Source organism: Capsella rubella, unplaced genomic scaffold, assembly GCF_000375325.1.
Source record: "Capsella rubella cultivar Monte Gargano unplaced genomic scaffold, Caprub1_0 scaffold_4, whole genome shotgun sequence".
Classification (NCBI taxonomy): Eukaryota; Viridiplantae; Streptophyta; class Magnoliopsida; order Brassicales; family Brassicaceae; genus Capsella; species Capsella rubella.
In genome coordinates, this window is record NW_006238920.1 from 6,009,583 (window position 1) to 6,034,782 (window position 25,200).

Below are 25,200 nucleotides of genomic sequence, written 5' to 3' on the forward strand. Positions count from 1 at the left end.
TTTAAAAATGTCAAAACGAGTAAAAATTATTTTTTCTCTGATATGTAAAGATATCATATCTCAATTATTATAGATACTTTGATTTTTTTTCCTTAATAGAATAAGATAATACTCACTAATAAATATCACTACAAGATAGTTTTAAAGATACACAACTAAAACAACAAATTCATAATATAAAAAAATATTATATAAATTCTTTAAAGAATAGTCCTAAAATAGACATATATGAATTGTAAACAAAAAGATTATAAAAAAAATAACATAAAATATTATTTTAAATATACTTCAAATAAAATGTTCAGCCCACGGTCTACCATAGGTTAGTATCTAGTTCGTAAACAAAAACTAAACATTTTCTTTTCTTTTTGAAATATGTTTATCGACTGAATTTCCTCTTCTTTTTTTTTACTAAACGTAGAGTAAATTCCTTTTTTAAAATAATGCATAGTATTATTTACAATAGTTCCTTTCTTTTTGTTCTGTCAAAATAGTTTCCTTTTAATTGGAACGTATGAAAAAAAAAAATATCCATTTTGTCTGGGAAACAACATAATGTAAACATAGTGGGGTGTATTCCAAGTAGAATTTAAAGTGAATTGAGTTTTCTTGAGTTTAAATGATTTTGATGATTTTAGAGAAGTTCATATGGCTTTTATAAGATCCTTTCAAATCTCACATAAAACCATGGAATTTGGATTTTTGAAATTTTCTCAAATCCTCTTAAATCCTTCAAATTGATTTAAAATCAAATCCACTAATTGTTTTCAATAATAGTAGATTTTAAGGTGAATTTTGAAATCCTTAGTTCAATAACACTGTATTTCATGAGACTTTTTAAAATCCATGTTTGAATAACATAGGATTTAAAAATTCTACTTTGAATACACCCCCCCCCCCTCTAATCAAAAAAGTGGAAGGTACGTTGAAGTTGGCACAATTAGTGCGACGGCCAAAAAAATAAAGGGTTTGGTGATGCTAGATTTCAGAAATCATTAATCATGAATATGCAATGCTAATTACAAATTCATCAATTAACAAAACTCCCTTAGAGCAACAATAATACTAGAAACAACAACCGTAGGTTGATAACTATAAAATATGACTTATTTAAATTCCATATTAGAGTCTAATGGAAAAAAACTAGGAAATACAATTTACAAGAAAAGATAATTAAAGTATACAATCTCTCTTGACAATCTTTACAGGGAATCAAATTTGCCAAAAGTTGTGCGTTCATGAGTATATGCTAAAGTTTCAATCAATTCGATGGCGCTTGATTTAGTAGGCTACTACTCTGACACGAGTTTTTCCACTACTCAGGCTCTCGATGTGCATATCCATCGATCAAAACACCCTTAAAACAAAAAGGTCAATTGATCTATTGTATGGTTTTAAAAACTGTTATGTGTTTACAAACTAGGAAATATTGATGTGAAGAGAATGTGCATGAAATGCTCATAAATTCATGTAGGTGAGAGTAATTAAGTTTGATAATTATTTTTATCAAAAAAAAAACTCTATGAATAAGCTGTTCTTAAACATATTTGATAAGTTTGATAATTATAAGATATGATTTAGTAAAATTCTATGTTAGAACTTATCTTATATATTTAAATTTCGATAATATTAATAATAATAATAATAGAATGTCCGATTAAAAAATTAAAAATAATATAAATAATTGTTTTCAACAATTGTATTTTCAAATTTTTGTTTTTAATAAAGTTTCCATAGAATAAATTAAATCTGTTGAGAAATAGATGGAAATATATAACTTTCATTTTAGAAATGATAATAAATTATTGGATTGACATTTGGCTCCGTTCTCAAAACATCAAAACAAACAAAAATTTTGATAGCCACATTTATTTTTAAGGAGATTGATAAGGTAAATGTAATCATTTAATCAAGCAGTGGAAGTGAAGTTAAAGTTGGCACAATTAGTGCGACGGCCCAATAAGGTAGAACTAAACCCGAATCTGTTGCTCGCTAAATCAAATTCAACCAAATTGTCTTCCAACTGAAACCCTCCGATCACCACAGAGGTTCTCGCGTTGACTCCTCCGTCAACGAAACCCAAGCAGATGACGTCATCTCTCACACTCACCATCGAGTTACCTCCAAAGATCCTCCAAACGACGTCCTTGCTGTGAAGCACAAGCTGGATCTCCGGCACGGCGTATCCCACGCGCGTGACGCCGACGTTCTGCGTGCTGAAACACGCTCCGAACGGTTTCACCGACGCTACTCGCGTGATGTTCCTCGCGGCTGCTTGTCTAACGAACTCCGACGTAAAAGCTTTGTAGATTGATGACTCCATCACCGTGTAAGGGTTCACGGAGCTGATCTTGGTTCCTCCGAATCCGGTACTGTTAATCTTCAAAAGCCGTGGACTGATCGGAATTGTTTTCTCGACGATCTTAATAGCGGTGACGCCGATGAAATACTCTGGGGATTTCTCGCCTTGTGAAAAAGCAGAAGCAGTGCTCACAGGGTTGATGAGAAGTGGCGTCGTTTGGAGCCTTGAGATGGGGATTCCGGGGAGGAAAACGTAAGGCCCGTTGCCGAAGAAGGCGACGCCTTTACCGGAAGTAAGACACACGGCGAATTTGCGTTTAAAGCTAAACGCAGCGGCGAATTGAGACGGCAAGCCGATGTTGTGACGTCCCATTGCAGCCATACCAACTGTTCCTTTAGCTAGTCCTTTAAGGATATTATCTGATCCGCAACTGAATATGAAACTAGGTATTTTAACGAACCGACCCGGATTGGATCCGTTAGTAGACTGGATCGAGACAACATCTAGAGCATATTCGCCGGAAGTAGCCCATCCGGTGACGGTGTTATCTGGAATAGAGCCGCAAGTATTGTTGCTACAGCCAGGTTTTGGAGGGGAGAAGCACGTGCCGCAGCTGGTGGATCCGGCACGTGAACAGACGGCGGAGTTGCAGCGGGGGGAGTGGTAAGAGGAGGAGACGTAGCCTTTGTCACAGTCGACCCAGAGATCTCGACCACCGAGGTCGAAGACGACGGAAACAGGGACGAGAGGAGTGCGTTGTTTTATGACGGTGGTGTATTGGAGAGTAGATGGATCTTTTGTGATAGGGAGAATGAGAGCTTTAGGTCGGAATGATGTTTTAGCAGATGAGGAAGAGAGTGAGAAGATGAAGAGAAGAATGGCGGAGAGGATGATCGGAGAGGAGGAGGAGGAGGAAGCCATTGTTAGAGAGTGAGTGAAGGAAGTTGGTGGGAGTGTGTGTATTTATAGACTAAGGTTTGATTTCGTGATTTTGCTTCTATTTATCATATGAAAGTGACACAAATCAAATCTAGTGTGTTTTTATCTTTTTCCTTTTTGGGTTACTTGAAAAAAAAAAAGAATATAGTATTGTTTCTTTGAAAAATATGAGTCTTTGTTTAAATGAAATGAAATTTTACTATTTGTTTGGTTCGAGTTATTTTGGTTTATTACAACAAGTAGGTAGGGGTGCTTTTGGCATCGGTCTTTGTTTTTGATTTTAAAAAAGAAAAAGTTAATTAGGAAACAGTGTGGATGGCTAATGGAAATTAATTACTAGAAGCAAAAGGTTTGGTGATGGCCAACTTGCCAAGGCGGTCGTGGGAGGGTGTCAGGGTACTCTTTCTTGACTTTTCACAGTTAATTTAGTGTCAGTCTCCATTGAATGAATATTCAGTAAAATTTCTATATATTAATAATATTAGAAGTATATTATTTTATAAATTTATAGTGATATTAATTTATATATAATTTATATCATAAATAATACATATTAATTTATAATAATATTTTTAATTGTAATTTTGAAAATTTGAATTGGTATAAATTTTACAAAAAAATATTAATGTTTAAGATATTATAAATTATATTTTGAAACTGAGTTTTATATTTAAGAAAAGAAATTTGACTATAAATTACAGACATATAGATAAATTCACTTATAGAAATCATATATAAATTCAAATATATTAATAACTTTAATTGTCATACTTTAATATTATATATAAAAAAATTGAATATGATGCATATTTAAATTGAAAACATAAAGAAAATTTGGTTATTTTTATGAATTGTGATTGAGTATATTACAAGATTGTACCTTGAAAATATAACATAAACTTATTTACTGAAATGAATTTTAGGAGAAAATTCATTTTTATATAAAAAATACTAAACATATATTAAGTTAATATATCTACTTATATATATAATTATTATTAATTTATGATATTACTAAAATTATATTTTATAAAAAATTTCAAAAAAACATTGTTTTATTAGTTTATCAAATTTGATTAATTTTTATATTTATCTAATTTGAGATCAACAAAAATTATTAATTTATTAAATATTAATTTTTAGAGATTTTATTGTATTTGTTATTAAATATTAATTTATTAATTACTACTACTATTTATTCATGTAGTAATACACTAATACTATATTATTAGGGTCGGTCACTCCCGACACGTCCACATGTTCTATTACTCTGTCTCTGTGCTGTGACAATCATATTTCCTTCTTTTTATACATCTCGAAAATTACCACGGCTTTTGGATTTTGCGATACCACACTCTTCTTGGATAAGATTTGGTCACTCATGGCAGCACTATGTCTAATTAGTTATATCATGCATATAGGCATATATAAATAATACATCTCAATATCATATCACATTTGTCAATTCACTTTATAGAAGATCGGAAATTACATGATATTACACAAGTGTATCCTAATCTTTCTTCATTTTCTTTCAAGTTTTCCATATTATTTCGAATCTATGCTTAGATCTCATGTTGGAATTCTATTACTAGAGTCGGAGGAGGAACCAACCAACCTTTTTTTCTTTTTCCAAAGTTGTTGCACATTCTTTACAATAGTTTACAAATAATAAAATATGTATATATATAAAATATGGAGATTAGACTGGTAGTATCTTAGGCCATCATTACCGTTGTATTCTCACAAGTCTTAAGCCAATAAACAAGTGCTGAAATATACATACAGTAAAATCATAAGAGGCAAACGGGTTTTGGTTAAGATCTTTTTGAGAGGAGTTGTTAGCGCCACGTGTGAAGTGCTGAATGGCTACTTTTTTTTTGTAAATAAAACATTTTTCTTTTCTTGAAGAAAAGGAAAAAAGTTTGTTTTTTTTTTTATCAATCTTGCTCGTTAGTTTTCTCTCATCACCGTTTCAAGCTTTCGATCCAGAAAAAATATTCCGATATCCCCACCAACATATCACAAGCTTCAATATGTATTGTTCATAATTCTTTATAAACATTTTATCATTTAAATAAAATGTTAAGTGCTTTCATTTCTATTTTTGTATCTTTTTAAGTTTATGTTTTTCATTTTTAAGTTTGTATTTTTGATGTTTCTAATTTGTATCTTTTTTTTTTGTTATATATTTTTCTTTTTAATAATTATTAAATTAATTAATAAAATTTTTAATAAATTTTACCTTATTTTATTATTATAATTTTAAGAACCTACATATTCAACCAATAACTATCATATTTTATTTGATTCTTAAAATTAACTATTATATTATTAATATATTAAACATCCCCTAAGATGTATCTTTGGGGTTATGCCCATAATGATGCTCTTAGGGGTGTTATTTTTTTAAGAAAATATCTATATAAAATATGTATATATAGTATTTGCAATATGTGTAATATAGTTTACAAATATTTCGATTAATGTGAAATATAGAAACCGACAAACACATTAATCAGAACATTGATTCTATCACTGAATAAGATATGCCTGAAAAATATTATAATAAACACATCAGTTGAGAAGCCTGTTTATATTTTGATTTGTTTTAAAATATTAATGCAATGATATCTTTGTAAATGGTCAAAAACTTTCAATCTGTTTAAAAATATTATCCAAGTGCATAGTATATAAATATTTTTCATACGTCTCCCACAATTTTTCTTAAAAATATTTATATAAAACTGTTATCACCACAATAAAACACATGCAATGTATTTGATCCAGTTGTTGATGTTGTTCATAAGTAGTAGTACGAACTTGACCCACCATCGTCGGAAACATGTTTACTCTCATACGAACTGTTGATGTTCCAATGGTTTTCAAAATCTGTAAAATAAATATATAGATTAAGATATATAAAGAAAAAATAACAACTACATTGCTTATATTATTCATATATATTTGAAATAGAGATGAGTTAAGAATGTTTTTTATATACCGTAATCAAAGATGGATGGAGTTGGTATCTCATGCTTAAAATTAAGATCTTCCAAATCTCCAAAAATTTCCTCCTCTTCATTTTTTTTAGCAACTGAAACTTTGCCAATTACATATCAAACAATAATTTTATTTCTGTCTCATACTTGTAACAAAAATATCAAAGTCTAATGTTCTCACCATTTTTGGCAATTTTAGAATTACTCTTTCCATTAACAACGTCGACTTTCTCATCATTAGCAACACTCTGTAAAAAAATATGGTTTAGTTATATAAGTTATGTATTTTTATGCATATCTATAACATTGAATTTTGATCCGACCAAAAAATATATATTGAATTTTGATATATCTAGAATGTATATAAAATTTTGCATATATATATGTGCAAGATTGCTAAATGAAACATTAAAGTTCGTAACACACCTCTTTGTTGATTTTGGCCAAAGGTGATTGAATTTGAATGTTAGGATGTCCCTGTAAAGGATGAATAACAATAAATTCATTATCACAAATACTTGATCTTATGATAACAAAAAAAAGTAAAAGCTTGTAACAAACCATAAATAACCAAAAAAAAAGTCTAATATAAATATTTATTTGAAAGCCAGCTTGCTATGCATATTAACATATTTTTGTATCTATTAAGAGAAGAAAAAATTACACTATTATATATATACATATATATATGTATATATATATAAATTAATGTTCATTAGAGGTTGATGACATAAAATAGACTATCAATTTTATTAAAAAAATTATTTTAAAATATTATGTTTGCATAGGTATTTAAATAAATATATTTAGATATAAGGAACACACCTGGTGACTCGAAGTCAAAGAACAAGTTCCTTGGTTGTGAACATCTCTGCTTCTAACTTGACCAATGGTACATCTACATTCACCATCAGGGTCACCACCATGACCACGAGCATGACCAGCACATTCACAAATTTTCTCAGGATATTCAGCACAGATAGGATCCACGTCTGTAATCAGTTCATCATCTGGTACATTCATTTCTCTTCCAACAACCTGTGCAATTTTATTATATCCATAAATCATTGACTGCAACATATGTAAGCATTAATTTTTTAAAATCTTGAAACTTTGACCCGATCCAAAACCGCCGACCCAACCCAATTGTTTCAGCCTTTCGGGTTTGGCTCAACACTAGTTAAAATTCAATTTAATTCGGAGGGATTGAGATTTGTGTTCGGTAGTCGGTCCGACTCGATACCCGATTAAAAAAAGTAATCAAAAATTATACCGCAATATACCGAGTTCTATAGCAAACCCATGACTAAACCAGACTAAATCCGAACCAATTTTTAGGTCTGTTAAATAAGGTAAAGCTTTTAAAAACGCGTACCCAAATAACCCAACCCGACCGGAAACTCGAACTCATAGGCCTAATACAAATGTTACCGAACGATTTTTCATGTATAGCATCATCATTCATTATCAAATCCATCACATATCAAATAGATTAAGCAAATCGCAATAAAATGAAATAAAAACGACAACAAACTCGCAAAAGAATCATCACTATTAACGTGAAACATAAGAATTAGAAAAGGCATCTATAAGATTTGTTGCATATAGAGAAAATTGGAACATACCACAGAACCTTGTGGTTCAGATTGTGAAGGGAAATTTGAAGAGGAAGACATGTCAAAATTTATATCTGAGTTTAGATTTTGTGAAATCAAAGTAGATTACAAAAGACATATTACATTTACAGGGTTACTTATTTATAAATACTAATAGAAAAAGAGACTTGACATATTTATTTTTTGGTATTCAAAGTCAAACTTTAAAAATAAATACCTTTAAAATGTTGTAGATACCTTTTGAATTTTATTTCCAAAGATAAATCTGGAACAATAGTAATTTCAAAATTGGTTTTAGTGACTATTAGATAATCAACAATGTAAAATAGTAGCCAAAAGTTAAAATCCAACTGAAAATAATGCAATATTTATAAAATTTAATTTAATTTAATTTAGGTAATATTTTAAAGTCAATTTGACAATTGGAAATAATGTAATATTTTCGAAGAAAATATATACATACTCACTAAGTAACTAAAAACATATTAAATAATTATGTGGTAATTTAAATTAGTTAGTTTTTTTCCTCAGATTAGTTAGTTTTTTATTGAGTGGAAACATTAAATAAGATATAGTCAAGCTGAAATAACCATTGAACTCATAAATGTCAATTACTACCATATTTTTGAATTATTGGTAGGAAAAGAATATTTCCAATAAATTCTCATAAGTTTTGACCAATAATAAAAATAAATGTTCACAAAAAAGCCTATGACTACACCAGAAGTTGTTTCACTAAATATATTATTGATTTTCATTATGTAGTTTTTTATATTAATTAGTCTATTAGTTAAATGGAAACATTAAATCTAAAATATAGTCCAACTAGAAATAACCATTGAACACATTAATTTCAGTTACTGTACCACCATAAATTGAATTCAATAAGTCAAGTCCAAGGTAGGCATGGCGATGGTTACGGGTAATGCGGTTACGGTTTATTAACCACCGATTATGGTTATCAATTTTTCTTTAACCATAACCTTATCAATTATATTTACGGTAAAAATGGTTACAATTATACACGGTTACAGTTAAATACGATTATGGTTATTCGATGATTCATGATTATGATATACATTAACATTCATAGGTTAAATTTTATATTTTCTTACCTTTACAATACAAATTACATGATAATATATTCATATAATATTTATTTTACAATATAAAATATATGTAATTATATAGTTCAAATATTTATATTAAAATAGTTAAATAAATGAGTTTTTTAAATTAAACAAACCTAAAAATAAATAGATTAATAGTCATAAACCTACAAATTATTAAATTAAATTATTTTTTAATAAAACGAGTAAGGGAGTGGATTAGATTTACTAGTTGACATATTAAGAGATTAAAAAATTATTCAATGATAATTTATTCGAAAGGTTTAATCGTACGCTTAATTATGCGTAAACTGTACTGTTAATCATCACAGTTATAATATGGCTATGGTTGATAATGGTTTTGGTATGTTTTATAAATGGTTTACTTTTATGGCTATCGGTAAAGGTTTTAACCGTTTTATACAGTTATACTACATTTGTTTCACATAGTATGATGTTATGAAAAAGAATTTTGTTTCTAAAAGATTGATTTTGTAGATGAAAATACCAAAAGTATATTTTTACTTTATATTTTTTTCCACATGGGAGTTATCTAATGGTTTATTTTCTCTTTCTACAAAAAATAATTATAAATTAATTTATAAAAAAAATATTTAATTTTACCTTAATATGTGTGAAAAAACCAAAACATCAACTTTTTAGAATAGAGGGAGTAATCCGGTTACGATTGATTACCGTCTAAAATACGGTTACGCTTAGATTTTGGCTATGCCTAGTCCGATAACATTTAACCGAAGATACAAAAGTTGAAGGAGTGAGTCCACGAGGCTAATAATGTCGCGTATCTCACAGATACCTTTCCTAAGAAAATTTTGTGTCTCAAGATCATGCGTCTAGAAGAAGCAAAAAAATGTATGGTAATGAGATATCTTTTGACTGTGGAGAACGAACATCCTTCTACGTATGTTTCTTGCACCTAGGAAGTGTTCTCGTATATATATCAAGTTTTCCAGTTTCACATCTCCAAATTAATGGAAATTTCTATACCAATTGTTCTATATATATGCAGAGCCCCTAACAATATTGCTTCATTCTCATTCACATTCCATTGGAGAGATATTCTTGAAATATTTTTCCTAGTAACAAATTTTTTTTCTTGCTTTCTCTTCTTCACGTACGAGCTAGTTTCCTCAATCTCCATTGATTTTTCTCTCGATGGCTGCAGCAATTAGTAACAAGCTCACTAACCTTTCTAATGGTTTGGTACACAAAGATGAAGACTTAGGATTGGCTGCCATGAGAATTTAGCATACTCCTCACCGTTTTGATACGGATCGTCTCAACCATAAACACATCAACCGATACTGAGAAACTTAAAGTATTTTTCTCACCTCGGGAATTTTATATTCTATGCCACTTTTAAAACTCAAAAAATTAAAACTGCCACTTTCTGTTAAGTATTTTATGGAGTGTCATAATAGGTATTCAAAAAGACAGAATTGCCCTTATTCATTCAGTAGAGATTTTGTTTTTAGTTTAAAAAAATAAAAGGGATGGGACATTTTATCTGACAGCAAAAAGTAGCATTTAATGGGGTTGATGTATGTTAATATCCAAAGGATAATTATTTAATGGGTGATCTAGGTCTGAGATTTAATGGAGGACAAGTAAAAAACAGATCTCGATGAGTATTAATGGAGGACAAGTAACAAAGATTTTCTGGAAGTGGTCGGTGCTGAAAAATGAGAAAAACATATTTTTGGTTGTCCATTGCTATGTTGTCCTCTGCTATGTTGTGTCGTCATATAGAGATCCTAAAGATCAAAATTTGTCCATCAATAAATAACAAATGGAAAGGACGAATAGTAGAACATCTCACAAAAATATAAATGGTCCATCTCATAGTTTACCTGGGCTGAGGAGGATTGTCTATTGGACTAACTGATGGACAGGTTTGATCTGTAGATCTGATCAACAATCTGTAGAATAAATGTCAGAGGACGACTTATGATGGACAAAAAAACTCATGGACAAAATTTGGTATAGATTTGGTCTATAAAAACATACACTACACGAATGGTAACACATCTCACAAAAATATAAATGGTCCATCTCATAGTTACATGGGCTGAGGAGGTTTGTCTATTGGACTAACTGTTGGACAACTTTATTCTGCAGATCCGATGAACAATCTCTAGAATAAATGTCAGAGGACGACTTACGATGGACAAAAAAACTCATGGACACAATTTGGTATAGATATAGTCTATAAAAACATAAACTGGACGAATGTAGAACATCTCACAAAAATATAAATCGTCCATCTCATAGTTTGCTTGGTTTGACGAGGATTGTCTATTGAACTAACTAATGTACAACTTTGTTCTGCTGATCCGATGAACAATCTATACAATAAATATCAACAGACGACTTACGATGGACAAAAAAAACTCATGGACATAATTTGGTATATATCTGGTCTACAAAAAATATACATTCACGGGGTCCGATGGACAAATCCACATGCGTTATTCGAGAAACTCGGCTGGAAACGAAGAAATTCTGGCTTGTGGTGATTCAGGACTGTCGCCTCCATGTTCACCGATGTCGATTGGAAACGCTGCGGGATGTGGTCAAGCATCCATGAGATCTGAAATAGAAGAGGGTAGGATTAATTTGTGTGTAAATAACAAAGGTTTGGAAAAAGATGAACTTCAGCTGAGATTTGGAAGAAGATGAGGTTTGGGAGAACATAGGCTTGGAAGAAGATGAATCGTACACAAAAAAAAAAAATTATGTTTAATTGTATAAAGGCAAAAACTTTTTCTCAGACATCAACAGTATCTCATCAGCTTTAACAAGTTTAAGATACTGAGGGTAAAACCGTCATTTAATATTGCCTTTGTGGCATGTGGGAAAACAAAACAGCAGATGTGGCACTGGGAAAAAGTTTTGACACTGTTCATGTCATTGACTATAATTTTCTCTTTCGAGTAAGTGTTATTGATTTGAGTTTATTTTGCTTAATTTTTCTTACACTAGAGTGTACATGTTAATCATTTTTTTTTTTTTTTTTATTTGTTACTTCAGGAAAAGGCAACTTTAGAATCTATCATTGGCGGTCTGTTATTATGGGCTTCATCACTCTCTTTGGTATGGCTTGGAATCGTGTGGATGGTCTGCTGTTTTTTGGGATATTGTTCCTTCCGGCCTTATGCATCGTCGTGTATATTAGATATCGTAGACGTAACCCGATAAAAAAACAGCTGATGCTAGGTCGGATTCGACTTCGCGATTCTCATGGAGATAAATTTGAAAGCCGACAAATCTTTTATATTCCAACCACTACAAGAAAACATATCTATTTCCGACCACAATAATAGTCGGAAAATTTCCGACGAATTTCCAACCATTTTCCCACTAATTTTCGAGGAATTAAAATTCGTCGAAAATTAGTCAGAAATTAGCAAAAATTTCCGACCAAACAAAAGTGGTCGAAAATTTGTCAAATTAGTTGGTCGGAAATTTTGTGGTCGTCGGAATTTCGTCGTAACTTCATCGAAACATGTATTATTCTTGTTTTTGTATTTTTTTTATTTTTAATTATATATTTTTAAAAATAAAAAAATGTCGTCGGAAATTTGTCGGAAATATCTACGATCGTCGGAAATATCTAAGGTCGTCGAATATTTGTCGGAAATTCTACGGTCGTCGGAAATTCGTCGGAAATTCGTCGGAAATTCTACGGTCGTTGGAAATTCGTCGAAAATTTGTCGGAATATTTTTTTGTATGTTCCCGCGTTTACGAATTCAAAATAATTGAGTTTACCGCTTTTGTAGTTTCCAAAAAATTTCCGACCGATACATTCGTCGGAAATATTTGCTATATATACCATAGAGTATTCACCCATTTCACAATTCAAAATACAACAAAGTCAATTTCTCATTTCATCTTCTTCTCCTCATCTTCTTCTCTCAATTTTTAGAATCATTATCCATTTTTAAAAGTTTACATTTTCCCTTATATTTTTAATTCATAATTTTCATATTTGTATTTAGTAATTCATTTTTAAAAATTTATATATGTATGTTTTTGATACAATGAATAATTATTATTTTAAGTATTAATTTTAACTTTAATTTTTATTTCATTTTTATTTTTGATTTTAATTTCATCTTAATACTCTTGATATATATATATATATATATATATATATATATTTTAAATAATAAAAATAGTCGTCGGATATTCGTCGGAAATAGTTTTAAAAACTAATTTAATTTATTTATAAATATGGTCAGAAATTTCCGTCGAATTTCCGACCACCGAGAAATTTCGTCGGAAATTGGTAGGAAATTTTCCTACAAAATTCCGACAAATATTTCCGACAAATTTTCGACGATAATTTTTCGTTAGTAATTTCCGACCAATTTCCGACGAATATTAATTTCCGACCAAAGATTTCCGACGAATTTGATTTTGTCGAAAATTTGTCGGAATATGTCATTTCCGACAAAATTCCGACTAATTTGTCGTCGGAAATTGGCATGTTTTCTTGTAGTGAACGATATTTTTTGAAGCAAATAACCAAAACATATAGAGATTTTCAAGTCTCTCGTTAGTTAGAGCTATATGCTCCCAAATCTGGTGGCTCCTCTTTCTTTGGAATGTTTCTGACCTTGGCATGGTTCAGCACCACCTAAGCGAGCCTGGTCTCTCATTCGACCTTGACGTGTTCCCCAAGAAAGATTATTGGTTAGACCTAATTCATCTGGTTGCATCCACCTTCCTTCGAATCCATGGTCCAGTCACCTTCTTTCGGATCCTCATCACATAGGCAACATGCAACGTACCTGACCTGCAACTTCATGCTTAGAACATGTTCTCCAACTTCACTTGTTCCCTGTAGTATTGACTATTGAGCATACATGCGTTCATTTGCAAGAGAAACTAAATGTTTAGGACATCAGCATTGAAAACAAGAAACCAATGATATTTAGAGCATATAGTCATGAGTGTCTCTATATCATTACGATATGCACATGACACAAGCAAGTTTACTGATTGTCCAATTTTCTATGAGTGATGATAACACAGCTAAATCTTTTTTTGATCTATCACATTAAATCATTTGGTAGAGCCTCATCAACAGAGCCGTCTCTACACTATTAAAGGCCACAACCAAACTAAATAAAAGGACTGCTCAAAAATTTTTTTTTAACAACTAAACGAAAGTAAAAACAATGAAAAAACCAGTAATTTCTAAACACGGTAAATTACATAAGATAAGCAATTTATTCTTCAAATCTAGCTATTCTCCTTGCATTTCTTCCTGCAAACTCATTCATCAAGTCTTTAAAATCAAGCTTTTCAGCCATACGCCTTTCAATCGATATTATCGACAACCCATTTAGTCTCTCTTGCGCCATAGTTGACCGTAAATAAGATTTTATGAGTTTCAACTTTGAAAAACTTCTTTCTGCAGAGGCAACAGAAATTGAACAAACTATATGACTTCTAACACAAGAAAGAGATAGAAAACAGTTCTTGTCTCTAAAGTTTAGAAACTAAGGACCAAACCAATATCTCAATTATTTAATTGGCATGAAAATTGATCATGTAATCATTGGGATTAACTAAAATTATCTTAGTTCATATTTGTTTTGACAAACCTGAATTGATAGAAGATTTAAAGCCTCCACCAAGCTTCAACCAAAAGCAAAATAAAAAGAAAAGAAAGATGATTCTAAACTTGTTGAGATTGAAAAAAATTGAAAACAGAATTAGGGCTGGGGGTTTGACGATGAGGAAGAAGAAGAAGCGTAGTATGTTTTAGGTTTCTAATTTTGTTTCTAATTTTTCTTTATTCCTATTTTTTATAATTTTCATTAAGTAAAATATATTTTTTTAAAATCTCGAAGTTATATACATGTATATATATAGATATTCGTTTTATTAATTTTTGCTACAAAATATGAAAAAAAAAAATTTGCTTAAAAAACGGAGAAAAACAAAATTTGACATATTGGGGAATCGAACTGCATAACAGGGATGCTCATGCCAATCTTACTACCACTAGGTTAGGAAACAACTATTAAAAAAAAGGGCCGGAAAATATTTATATGAAGGGCCACAAGCTTATGCTTCATGGGCCTGGCCTTTGGGCCAGCTCTGCTCATCAATATTTTCAACAAGCACAACTCAGAATTAAAAGATACGTTTTGATTTGTTATGACTTCTCTTTTTATCATCATCATCATCATGAATTCAAAATTTTTTTAATTAGATCTCGGTTCCTGTTAAAATGTGGATCCACAGAAGCAGTAGTAAACATAAAAATCGACCCCAATCAAAATTTGTCACAAAACAATAACCCTTAAACCATTTGTTGTTCCTTAAACCACCATTTGTGTGATGTCATTTCAAATAAACTAACAACCTAATTGAAACTACACCTATGTTAAGATTTGAGAAATCCCTTTTGTAACTTTGATATTCAATTAGAACAGAGAAGTGAATTACAAAGGTTGTTACTCACTAATCCATGATAACAAATCGTCTACAAAGACAACATAGAACTTCTCTTCTAGCACATCGCCAGGCCAAGTTTAACAACAATCAACATGAAAAATATGTATGAGCTTCTCAGCTCTTATTTAAATCTGAAACCGCAAACCCTCTCTTCCATGTCAGAAAATATGTATGAGTTTCTTGCCTAAGTGTTTGAGCAAGACATTAGTGTCTTAAAAGCTCGTAAACATAGGTCTTGAGAATTTCCAAGTTTGTTGTTTCTCTACTTAGTCTCAAGATCATGCATCTAGAAAATGCAATATCTTATTTGGAAATAATGCAATATCTTATTTGGTTAATTACTTAAAGTCATTTTGACAGTTGGAAATAATTCAATATTTTCAAAGAAAAATATACATACTCAAGTAGTAACTAAAAATTAAATAATTATATGGTAATTTAAATTAGTTACTTTATTTATTTATTGGAAATATTAGATAACGTATAGTCAAACTGAAATAATCATTGAACTCATAAACGTCAATTACTACCATACTAGGTACTAACCCACGGTAAACCGTAGGCTGAACTCTTTACTTGATATAAATTTGGAATAATTTATTTTTATCATTTAACTGAATATTTATGTATCTCGTAGATGTGCTCGTATATCTAAACAAACAATATATCCTACTATATTAAAGAGGAAGTACCACTTCAGACTTAGACATGAGTTTCAAAATATTTACAAATAATGCCATTAGAATAATGAACAAATAAAAAAATACAAATTAAGGGTAATTTTGTCATTTAGATGTCATTAATTTCAGATAAACACGCGGGTTAAAGTTAAACATGGATACTTAACCGGGTTTTATGTTTTAATCTCAGCCGTTTATCGATCCATGAAAATCTAAACCGTTTATATCTCACTTAATCAAGCAAAATTAATGGAAATGTTAAAAGAAAACACACAACATAAGGAAATCGTAATAAGTTTTGTATCCATTTATTTAGTAACTACTATAAGACTAACCTATCTTTTTATGACATATTTAGTTTGTACATAATGCCAATGGCATTTTTCGTAAATATTCTGAAAAACTTGTCTTGTTCTGTAGTAATACTTACCCTTTAAAAAGTATTTGAAAAGGGGTATGTGGGTATTTTTAAAAAGTGGTATTTGAAAATAGGTATTTTTGAAATTCACCCTTAATAGTAGGATATATATATATATGTATATAAATACACTATGAATTATATATAAATTTGGCTGAAATGGGATGTCATGTTTTCATGTTTTCTTACCGTCCCATTTTGTCCAATATTGGAATTTCTCTGTGAGATACATACGTGCTCATAAGAACAATTAAGCTAAATTGTGATTTGTTTTCTTGGTCTAATCTGAGATCTTAATTTGAGTAAGTGTCAAGTCCGAAACAGATATATTTCTACTTTAGTATGATTATTTAAAATTTTGGGTATTGAGAATAACGGTTTTGTTTCTTTGATTAAATGTATTGACCAATATTTTCAATATATATATATAAAAGAGAAAACACAAAATTTATTTGTTTTCTAAATGTGTGTCAAAACTTAAAGAGCACGTAATTATCAACGGAGGGATTAACATCAATGTAAGTATCGTTTTACCTTTTTAATAAAAGTTACCGTTTAATCTTTTGATTAAATATAAAAAAATTAATAAAGGAGGAAACATAAAATTTATTTATTTTCTACATGCGTAACAAAACTTAAACGATGCATTATTATTAATGGAAGGATTAACAATCACTTTTGTATTTTGAACTAATCTATCCTTTTTAATAACCCTAAAAACTCAAAACTTAAACGGCACGTCATATTTAATTTAAGAACATTTCTTAAACAATTAGAAACTTTTCATAAACCTTAAACCTATGACACTTCAAGAAAATTTCCGAAGCTTGCAATATTCTTGGTGAAAAAATAAGTAGAGTTACACAAAAAGGTAGTTTTTTTACTAATTTTGAACCTAAAAATCCAGTCACCTAGACTTTGAAGTGTTGTGTACTTTGTAAAGGCTTTTGCTCAAAGACCCAACCAAACTGAAACATAAAGACAAAACTCAAAAGGACTCTTAAAACAGTTTTAACGAGAAAAATAAGGTTTGTAGTTATCTTCCAAATTTTCAATTTTTAAAAATTAATTAGTTAAATGCTTTTTTACTAACGCTAAGTCAAACCACCCCTAAATATTAATTCGCCGTAACTTTAATTTCTTTAGTTAAAAATCATAAAAGAGGAACAAAAACCCTAAGGTTCTTGCATCGCCGCCGGATTTTTCCGTCAACACTATAAAAACCACTTTTTTATTTTCCCCTTTTTCAATCTCTCAAAATCTTAAGTCTTTGTGATTAGGGTTCTTTATTTTAAAACAAACAGTAACATGAAAAATCAAATCAATTGATACAATCTCTGGAATGGATATGAGTATCGCTTGATAAAGTTTTGATCTTTGCGTTTAGTTTCTAAAACAGAGAATTTTGGAGATTGTATATATTGAGAGGTATAAAGGTTTGATCTTTATGTATTTTTTTGTTCTTTTAATCTTCGAAGCGTTTTGTATATACTGAGAGGTATAAAGGTTTGATCTTTATGAGTATAATCTGATATATTGGTTTTGGGGTTTTTGTTGCGTAGGTGATAATGATACCGGAACTGGGGAGAAGACCGATGCATAGAGGTAACGAGGATTTGTCTTTTGGGGATGATTATGAGAAAGAGATTGGTGTATTGCTTGGTGAGCAGCAGAGACGCCAAGAAGAAGCTGATGAGATTGAGAAAGAGCTTAACTTGTATAGAAGTGGCTCTGCTCCACCGACTGTGGATGGTTCTGTTAACGCTGCTGGAGGGCTTTTTAACGGCGGAGGTAGGGGTCCTTTTGGTGGAGGTAATAAGGGTAATGGATTTGGTGGTGATGATGATGAGTTAAGGAAAGATCCGGCTTACTTGTCTTATTACTATGCTAATATGAAGTTGAATCCGAGGTTGCCACCGCCTTTGATGTCTAGGGAGGATTTGAGGGTTGCTCAGAGGCTTAAAGGGAGTAGCAACGTGTTAGGTGGTGTTGGGGATAGGAGAAATGTGAATGAGAGTCGATCTTTGTTCTCTATGCCACCTGGTTTTGATCAGATGAATGAGTTTGAGGCTGAGAAAACTAATGCTTCTTCTTCTGAGTGGGATGCTAATGGATTGATTGGTTTGCCGGGTTTGGGGCTTGGAGGCAAGCAGAAGAGTTTTGCTGATATCTTTCAGGTTTGGAATACTTTACCCTCTGCCCTTTTTTCCTTGTCATTTTGTCTGATGTTTGCCCCTTTCCCCTGGCTATTGAAACTTGAGGGACGTATGGGTTTCATTCAGAATGATTATTGTATGTGTCTGTGTATATTTCCCCTGCTTATGTAGATTGCTTTTATGCAGCCTGATATGGGGCATCTTGTCTCACAACAGCCTTCACGTCCAGCTAGTCGTAATGCCTTTGAGGAAAATGTGGACTCCACGAATAACCAGTCTCCATCTGCTTCACAAGGCATTGGTGCGCCACCTCCATACAGTTATGCAGCTGTCCTGGGTTCTTCTTTGTCTAGAAATGGAACTCCAGATCCGCAGGCTGTTGCTAGAGTGCCTAGTCCCTGCCTTACTCCTATTGGGAGTGGAAGAGTGAGTTCAAATGACAAGAGGAACATAAGTAACCAAAGCCCTTTCAACGGTGTTACATCAGGTCTCAATGAGTCTTCTGATCTTGTCAATGCGTTATCTGGCATGAACCTGTCAGGCAGTGGTGGATTAGATGATCGTGGTCAGGCTGAGCAGGATGTTGAAAAGGTCAGGAACTATATGTTTGGATTTCAAGGTGGGCATAACGAAGTCAGTCAACACGTTTTCCCAAACAAATCTGATCAAGCACATAAGGCAACTGGTTCTTTAAGGAACTTACAGATGAGAGGGTCGCAAGGATCCTCCTATAATGGAGGTGGACTAGCTAATCCTTACCCGCACCAGCATCTTGATAGCCCAAACTATTGTCTCAACAATTACGCATTAAATCCAGCTGTAGCTTCTGTGATGGCTAACCAACTTGGGAACAGTAACTTTTCTCCAATGTATGATAATTATTCTGCTGCATCTGCTTTGGGATATTCTGGAATGGGCTCAAGACTTCATGGAGGAGGTTTTGAATCACGTAATCTTGGCAGATCCAATAGAATGATGGGAGGAGGAGGTCTTCAGTCACATATGGCAGATCCAATGTATCATCAGTACGGGAGGTACTCTGAGAATGTTGATTCGCTTGATCTTCTTAATGATCCTGCAATGGACAGGAGCTTTATGGGTAATTCATACATGAATATGCTTGAACTCCAGAGGGCCTATCTCGGAGCTCAGAAATCACAATATGGTGTTCCTTACAAATCTGGGAGCCCTAACAGCCATAGCTATTATGGGAGTCCAACATTTGGGTCTAACATGTCATATCCTGGTAGCCCATTGGCTCATCATGCTATGCCAAATTCTCTTATGTCACCTTGTAGCCCTATGAGACGAGGTGAAGTTAATATGCGCTATCCCTCTGCAACAAGAAACTACTCTGGAGGGGTTATGGGTCCTTGGCACATGGATGCTAGTTTGGATGAAGGCTTTGGATCTTCATTGCTTGAAGAGTTTAAAAGTAACAAAACAAGAGGGTTTGAACTTTCTGAGATAGCTGGACATGTTGTGGAGTTCAGGTATTTCCTTGACTGTATTTTCCCTTATTTTGCGTCTATATTTGTCCTAATCTACCGCTTATTTGGGGGATTTTTGTCAATTTGGCGATCAGTGCGGATCAATATGGGAGCCGGTTTATTCAGCAGAAACTCGAGACAGCAACAACTGATGAGAAAAACATGGTTTATGAGGAGATCATGCCACATGCTCTCGCCCTGATGACAGATGTTTTTGGAAACTATGTGATTCAGAAGGTAGATATTAGAGTCTTCCGTTTTCTTTATTTTGAGTTAAAGACATTGAAAGTTATAACACAGTGAGATTCCTGACTGCTTACAGTTCTTTGAGCATGGACTCCCGCCTCAGAGGAGAGAATTGGCAGATAAACTCTTTGAAAATGTTTTGCCTCTTAGCTTACAGATGTATGGTTGTCGTGTTATCCAGAAGGTGAAGTCTAGTTCTTACCTCTTTTGCTGTTCTCTACAAGTCTATATTTGATTCTGAAGAACAGTTGAGAGGTTCGTTATTTTTCTCGGTTTACCTTTGTAGGCAATCGAAGTGGTTGATCTAGATCAGAAAATTAAAATGGTGAAAGAACTTGATGGACATGTGATGCGATGTGTACGCGACCAGAATGGGAACCATGTGGTTCAAAAGTGCATCGAATGTGTGCCTGAAGAAAACATTGAATTCATTATTTCGACTTTCTTTGGCCATGTTGTGAACCTCTCTACTCACCCATATGGGTGCCGCGTTATCCAGGTTCTTGCTTTAGTAATTAAAAAGATGACACATTTTTTAATCTTATACTTCTATGTATAACCTTTTTTTATCTTCTGTTGCAGAGGGTATTGGAGCACTGCCATGACCCAGATACACAGAGTAAGGTTATGGAAGAGATCCTGTCCACTGTTAGTATGCTGGCCCAAGATCAGTATGGAAATTATGTTGTTCAGGTTTGTAAAAGATATGAGTTTTACTGCAATTTTTTTTATTGGTTGCACAAAACTGATGCATGTTTTGTGGACAGCATGTACTGGAGCACGGAAAGCCTGATGAGCGCACTGTGATAATCAAAGAATTAGCAGGGAAGATTGTTCAGATGAGCCAGCAGAAGTTTGCATCAAACGTTGTTGAGAAATGTTTGACTTTTGGAGGTCCTGAGGAACGGGAATTGCTAGTGAATGAGATGCTGGGCACAACTGATGAAAACGAGCCTCTTCAGGTTTGTCTAACACCATACTTTCAGATGATTGTGGGGGGAGGGAGGGGGAATAAAGAAACGAATAAGCTCATAAGATTCGTTTTCTTGTGTATACAGGCGATGATGAAGGATCAGTTTGCAAACTATGTAGTGCAGAAAGTTTTGGAGACATGCGATGACCAACAGCGTGAGCTGATACTTACTCGTATTAAAGTGCATCTTAATGCTCTGAAGAAGTACACTTATGGAAAGCATGTCGTTGCACGTATTGAAAAGCTCGTTGCTGCTGGAGGTATGCATATGTTCCTCTTATTCCCTCTAGGTCTTAAGTTTCTGCCTATTCTGCGACAATCCTCCCAAATTGTCTTTACTGCATGCATTTCTCTTGTCTTGGTGGTTGAAGAGAGTTCTAAAAGCATTTGAGAAAGATAAGTCAAAATAAGCATTTCTCTGGCCATTCGTCTCTAAGTGTTTTTTTTTTCTTATATGCAGAGAGGAGAATGGCTTTGCAGTCCCTAACCCAGCCTCAGATGGCGTAAGGCCGCAAGTGTTGTACAGCTTAACTAGGGTGGATGGCTCTGCCATTGCATTTTGAGAATTAGGTAAGATCTAAACCGGAAATAATCTGTGGGAAACTTGTGAAGGAGAGAGCTTTATTTTCTCTGCAAAAATCTGTAAAATTGTGTAGTTGCTTAAAGGTTTTTCTATACATAGAACCAGACATCCCCTCTTTAGGCTGATGAGTGAGAGAAAAAGGCAGAGAATGGTGTAAAGATTTTAGGGTTTCCTTCACACAAAAGAGAATGGCTGTTTCATTGCCAAATGTGTAGAAGTGAGAATATGTTCATGCTTTTAGGACAATCCCAGTTTTTAGAGTTTTTTTTTTTTTTTTCTCCATCTATGTAATTTGCTTCATCAAACTCTTGTTTCTTATTTCACGAGGCATTCTTTTGTTTCTGGAATTTGCAATCTCGTTGTTGATATCGATCATTGTTGTTTTGGCATATATGAAACATATCATTGATGTCACAGTCACATAAGTAACCTTACAAACGAAATCTATCTTGGTCTCTCTACAAACAATGGAGCAAAATCATTAAATAATGGCGATGTCAACATCTTCAATCTTGAGATGTTCTGACCAAACCTCTTTGTCCAGCTTTGGCGGTTTTGTGGATGAAACATTCACCAATGGTGAGAAAGTGACTTGTATAATTAAAGCAACACCATCTTCACCAACAGTAGACACAAGAAATGCAACAAAGAAACTCACTCGTATATACTAAATAAATATTCAATTTGTTAATCAAATAATACATAGTCACAAATCTAAAAATTCACTACAAAATACTCCCTCGGTTCCTAAATATGATTTTTCTAGGAATAAAAAATTGTTTTAAAAAGTTTATTGTTTCAGTTATCAATGCATAATTAATTAGTATTTGCAAATTTCAAGAAAAATAACTAAATAATACTGGTTTAAAAACTTTAAAAACCGTGAATCACAAAAATGATACAGTTATTGTAAAATTTTAGATATTTTCTTAATATGTTTGAAAAATCTAATCATTTAAGAACAGAGGGAGTATTATTTAGATGTATATATAATATAAAATTTTATTTACCTAACCATATCACAAAAAATTTAACTTTAAAAATAATAAACTAATATATAGTTTAATGTTTCTATTTTGAAATATAAAAGAGATTGTAACTGAATTTAAACACCGTGTGTTTCATAGTTTGGGCGAGAATGTTTTTTAGTTGTGACGGAAATATTTTGTACCATTTTACCTTCTATATATACTTAAAAAAGAAAATATGCAACGATATTTTTGTAATATCTTACATCAAAATTGTTTAATTTATTAAAAATATTATTCAAGTGAATAGTATAAAAATAGTTTTCATATGACTTACACAATTTTTCTTAACAACTTTTATATATAAATGTGATCACTACAAAAACACATGCATATATATATTTGATCCAGTTGTTGATGTTCATAAATAATAGTACGAACTTGACCCACCATCTTCGGAAACATGTTTACTCTCATACGAACTGTTGATGTTCCAATGGTTTTCAAAATCTGTGAGGTAAATGTATGGATTTAGGATAAAGAAAAAACTACATTGCTTACATTATTTATATAATTGTTATATAAAAGAGTTAGAAATATTTTTTTAAATACCATAATCAAAGATGGATGGAGTTGGTATCTTATGCTTAAAATTGAGATCATCCAAATCACCAAAGATATCCTCCTCTTCATTTGTGATAGCAGCTGAAACTTTTGCCAATAATATATCAAACAATAATGTATTAAAAAGATTCAAGTTTAATGTTCTCACCATTTTCAGCAATTTTAGAATTACTCTTTGCATTTATAACCTCGACTTTGTCATCATTATCATCACTCTGTAAAAAACCTATGGTTTAATTATAGAAGTTATGCATGTCTATAATATAGAATTTTCATATTTATATAAAAAAAATGCATAAATATTTGCAAGATTGCTAAATGAAACATTAAAGTTAATAACGCACCTCAATGTTTTCTTTGGCCAATGGTAGTTGAATTTGAATGTTAGAATGTCCCTGGAAAGGATGAATAACAATATATTCATTATCACAAAATTTTTAATTTATGATTAAATGAAACTGAACAAACTAAGCTTGTAACAAAGAAATACCATAAATAACCCAAATGAAATAATATATCTTATAAATACATTGATTATTTATTTGAAAGCTAGCTTGCTATGCATATCAACATATTTTTTGTCTAATAGGAGAAAACAAATTACACTATTCATTTTCTTAATGTCACTCCATTGACCGTATGGATCATATTAAAACTGTCAATATATACATTTATATATAAACTGTCAATATATACTTTCATAACAGTTGGATGACATAAAATTTCCTATAATTTTTTTAAACAGAATTTAAGTTAAAATATTTGCTTTGCATAGTTATTAAATAAATCTATTTAGATCTAAGGAACACACCTGGTGACTCAAAGTCCAGAAACATGTTCCTTGGTTGTGAACATCTCTACTTCTAACTTGACCATGGCTACATCTACATTCAGTACCATGGTCACCACCCTGACCACGAGCATGACCAGCACATTCACAAATTTTCTCATCATCCGGTACATTCATTTCTCTTCCAACAACCTGTGCAATTTTATTATATTCATGACATTTTGGCTGCAATATATGTAAGCATCAATTTTAAAAATCCTAAAACTTTGACCCAACCTGACCCAAACCAATTTTTGGGCTTTGATTTAACCCAATTTGAATTTAGGTTTAATTCGGAGAGATTGAGATATGTGTTGTTAATCTACACCAAGCGATACCCGAGTTTCTAAAACAAAATATTTATATCACAATATACCAATTTTTAACCGGTTTTTGAGATTTGACTGATTTTAACCTGAAAAACCCAAGCCTAAACCTAACTCGAACCGAAATTCGACTCAACCCGAACTAATTTTTTGTTTGGTTAAATTTGGTAAAGTTTTGAATACCGTACTACGTAATAAATTTACGCTACCCAACCAAAACCCCCAAACTCGTAGGCCTAATACAAATACTTACCGAACCATTTTCATGTATATCATCATTCAGAGACAGATCCATAATATATCATATAAATTAAAGCATATCGTGTAATAAACGACTACAAACTCACAAATAAAGAATCATCACAGATAACCTTAAACATAAGAATTCGAAAAAGCAACTCTAAGATTTTTTGCATATAGAGAAAATTGGAACTTACCACAAATCC

General features: G+C 32.0%; 3 protein-coding genes and 1 long non-coding RNA gene across 5 annotated transcripts; 1 reads left to right on the forward strand and 3 right to left on the reverse strand.

Moving 5' to 3' along the window:
- Positions 1-1,792: 1,792 nt before the first annotated feature.
- LOC17890033 (basic 7S globulin) lies at positions 1,793-3,302 on the reverse strand. The gene has a single exon (XM_006296444.2). The coding sequence runs from the start codon at positions 3,221-3,223 to the stop codon at positions 1,910-1,912; it is 1,314 nt and encodes a 437-aa protein (XP_006296506.1). The 5' UTR covers positions 3,224-3,302; the 3' UTR covers positions 1,793-1,909.
- Positions 3,303-5,961: 2,659 nt separating this feature from the next.
- LOC111831229 lies at positions 5,962-7,266 on the reverse strand. Its single transcript, XM_023785192.1, has 5 exons — positions 7,069-7,266; positions 6,670-6,720; positions 6,425-6,491; positions 6,246-6,338; positions 5,962-6,133 (listed from the first exon to the last, which is right to left on the reverse strand). Exons 1-5 carry the CDS (start codon positions 7,264-7,266, stop codon positions 6,045-6,047), a joined length of 498 nt encoding a protein of 165 aa, XP_023640960.1. The 3' UTR covers positions 5,962-6,044.
- A 10,535-nt stretch (positions 7,267-17,801) lies between these two features.
- On the forward strand, positions 17,802-22,398 carry LOC17889227 (pumilio homolog 2). Of its 2 annotated transcripts, none has more exons than XM_023784040.1 (10): positions 17,802-17,987; positions 18,122-18,736; positions 18,932-20,208; positions 20,301-20,442; positions 20,528-20,635; positions 20,738-20,950; positions 21,034-21,144; positions 21,219-21,413; positions 21,510-21,684; positions 21,885-22,398. In XM_023784040.1, exons 2-10 carry the CDS (start codon positions 18,128-18,130, stop codon positions 21,929-21,931), a joined length of 2,877 nt encoding a protein of 958 aa, XP_023639808.1. In that variant the 5' UTR covers positions 17,802-17,987; positions 18,122-18,127; the 3' UTR covers positions 21,932-22,398. The 2 variants fall into 2 exon arrangements, with proteins under 2 accessions (XP_023639808.1, XP_006293626.1); XM_006293564.2 differs by having other exon boundaries at positions 17,803-17,987; positions 18,902-20,208.
- Positions 22,399-23,388: 990 nt separating this feature from the next.
- On the reverse strand, positions 23,389-24,547 carry LOC111831228. The gene is made up of 5 exons (XR_002834454.1): positions 24,411-24,547; positions 23,944-23,994; positions 23,748-23,814; positions 23,588-23,686; positions 23,389-23,485 (listed from the first exon to the last, which is right to left on the reverse strand). It is a non-coding gene; the product is annotated as an uncharacterized LOC111831228 (long non-coding RNA).
- Between the last annotated feature and the right edge of the window lie 653 nt (positions 24,548-25,200).

Coding starts and splice junctions, on each gene's coding strand:
- LOC111831229 (XM_023785192.1), bottom strand. CDS start 7,266: ATGAATGTACCAGATGATGAACTGATTACAGACGTGGATCCTATCTGT. Junction 6,721..7,068: donor CTTTGACTTCGAGTCACCAG/GTGTGTTCCTTA, acceptor CATCCTTTACAG/GGACATCCTAACATTCAAAT. Junction 6,134..6,245: donor TCCATCCATCTTTGATTACG/GTATATAAAAAA, acceptor TTTATTTTACAG/ATTTTGAAAACCATTGGAAC.
- LOC17889227 (XM_006293564.2), top strand. CDS start 18,128: ATGATACCGGAACTGGGGAGAAGACCGATGCATAGAGGTAACGAGGAT. Junction 18,737..18,901: donor GTTTTGCTGATATCTTTCAG/GTTTGGAATACT, acceptor GCTTTTATGCAG/CCTGATATGGGGCATCTTGT. Junction 20,443..20,527: donor GAAACTATGTGATTCAGAAG/GTAGATATTAGA, acceptor GACTGCTTACAG/TTCTTTGAGCATGGACTCCC.
- LOC17890033 (XM_006296444.2), bottom strand. CDS start 3,223: ATGGCTTCCTCCTCCTCCTCCTCTCCGATCATCCTCTCCGCCATTCTT.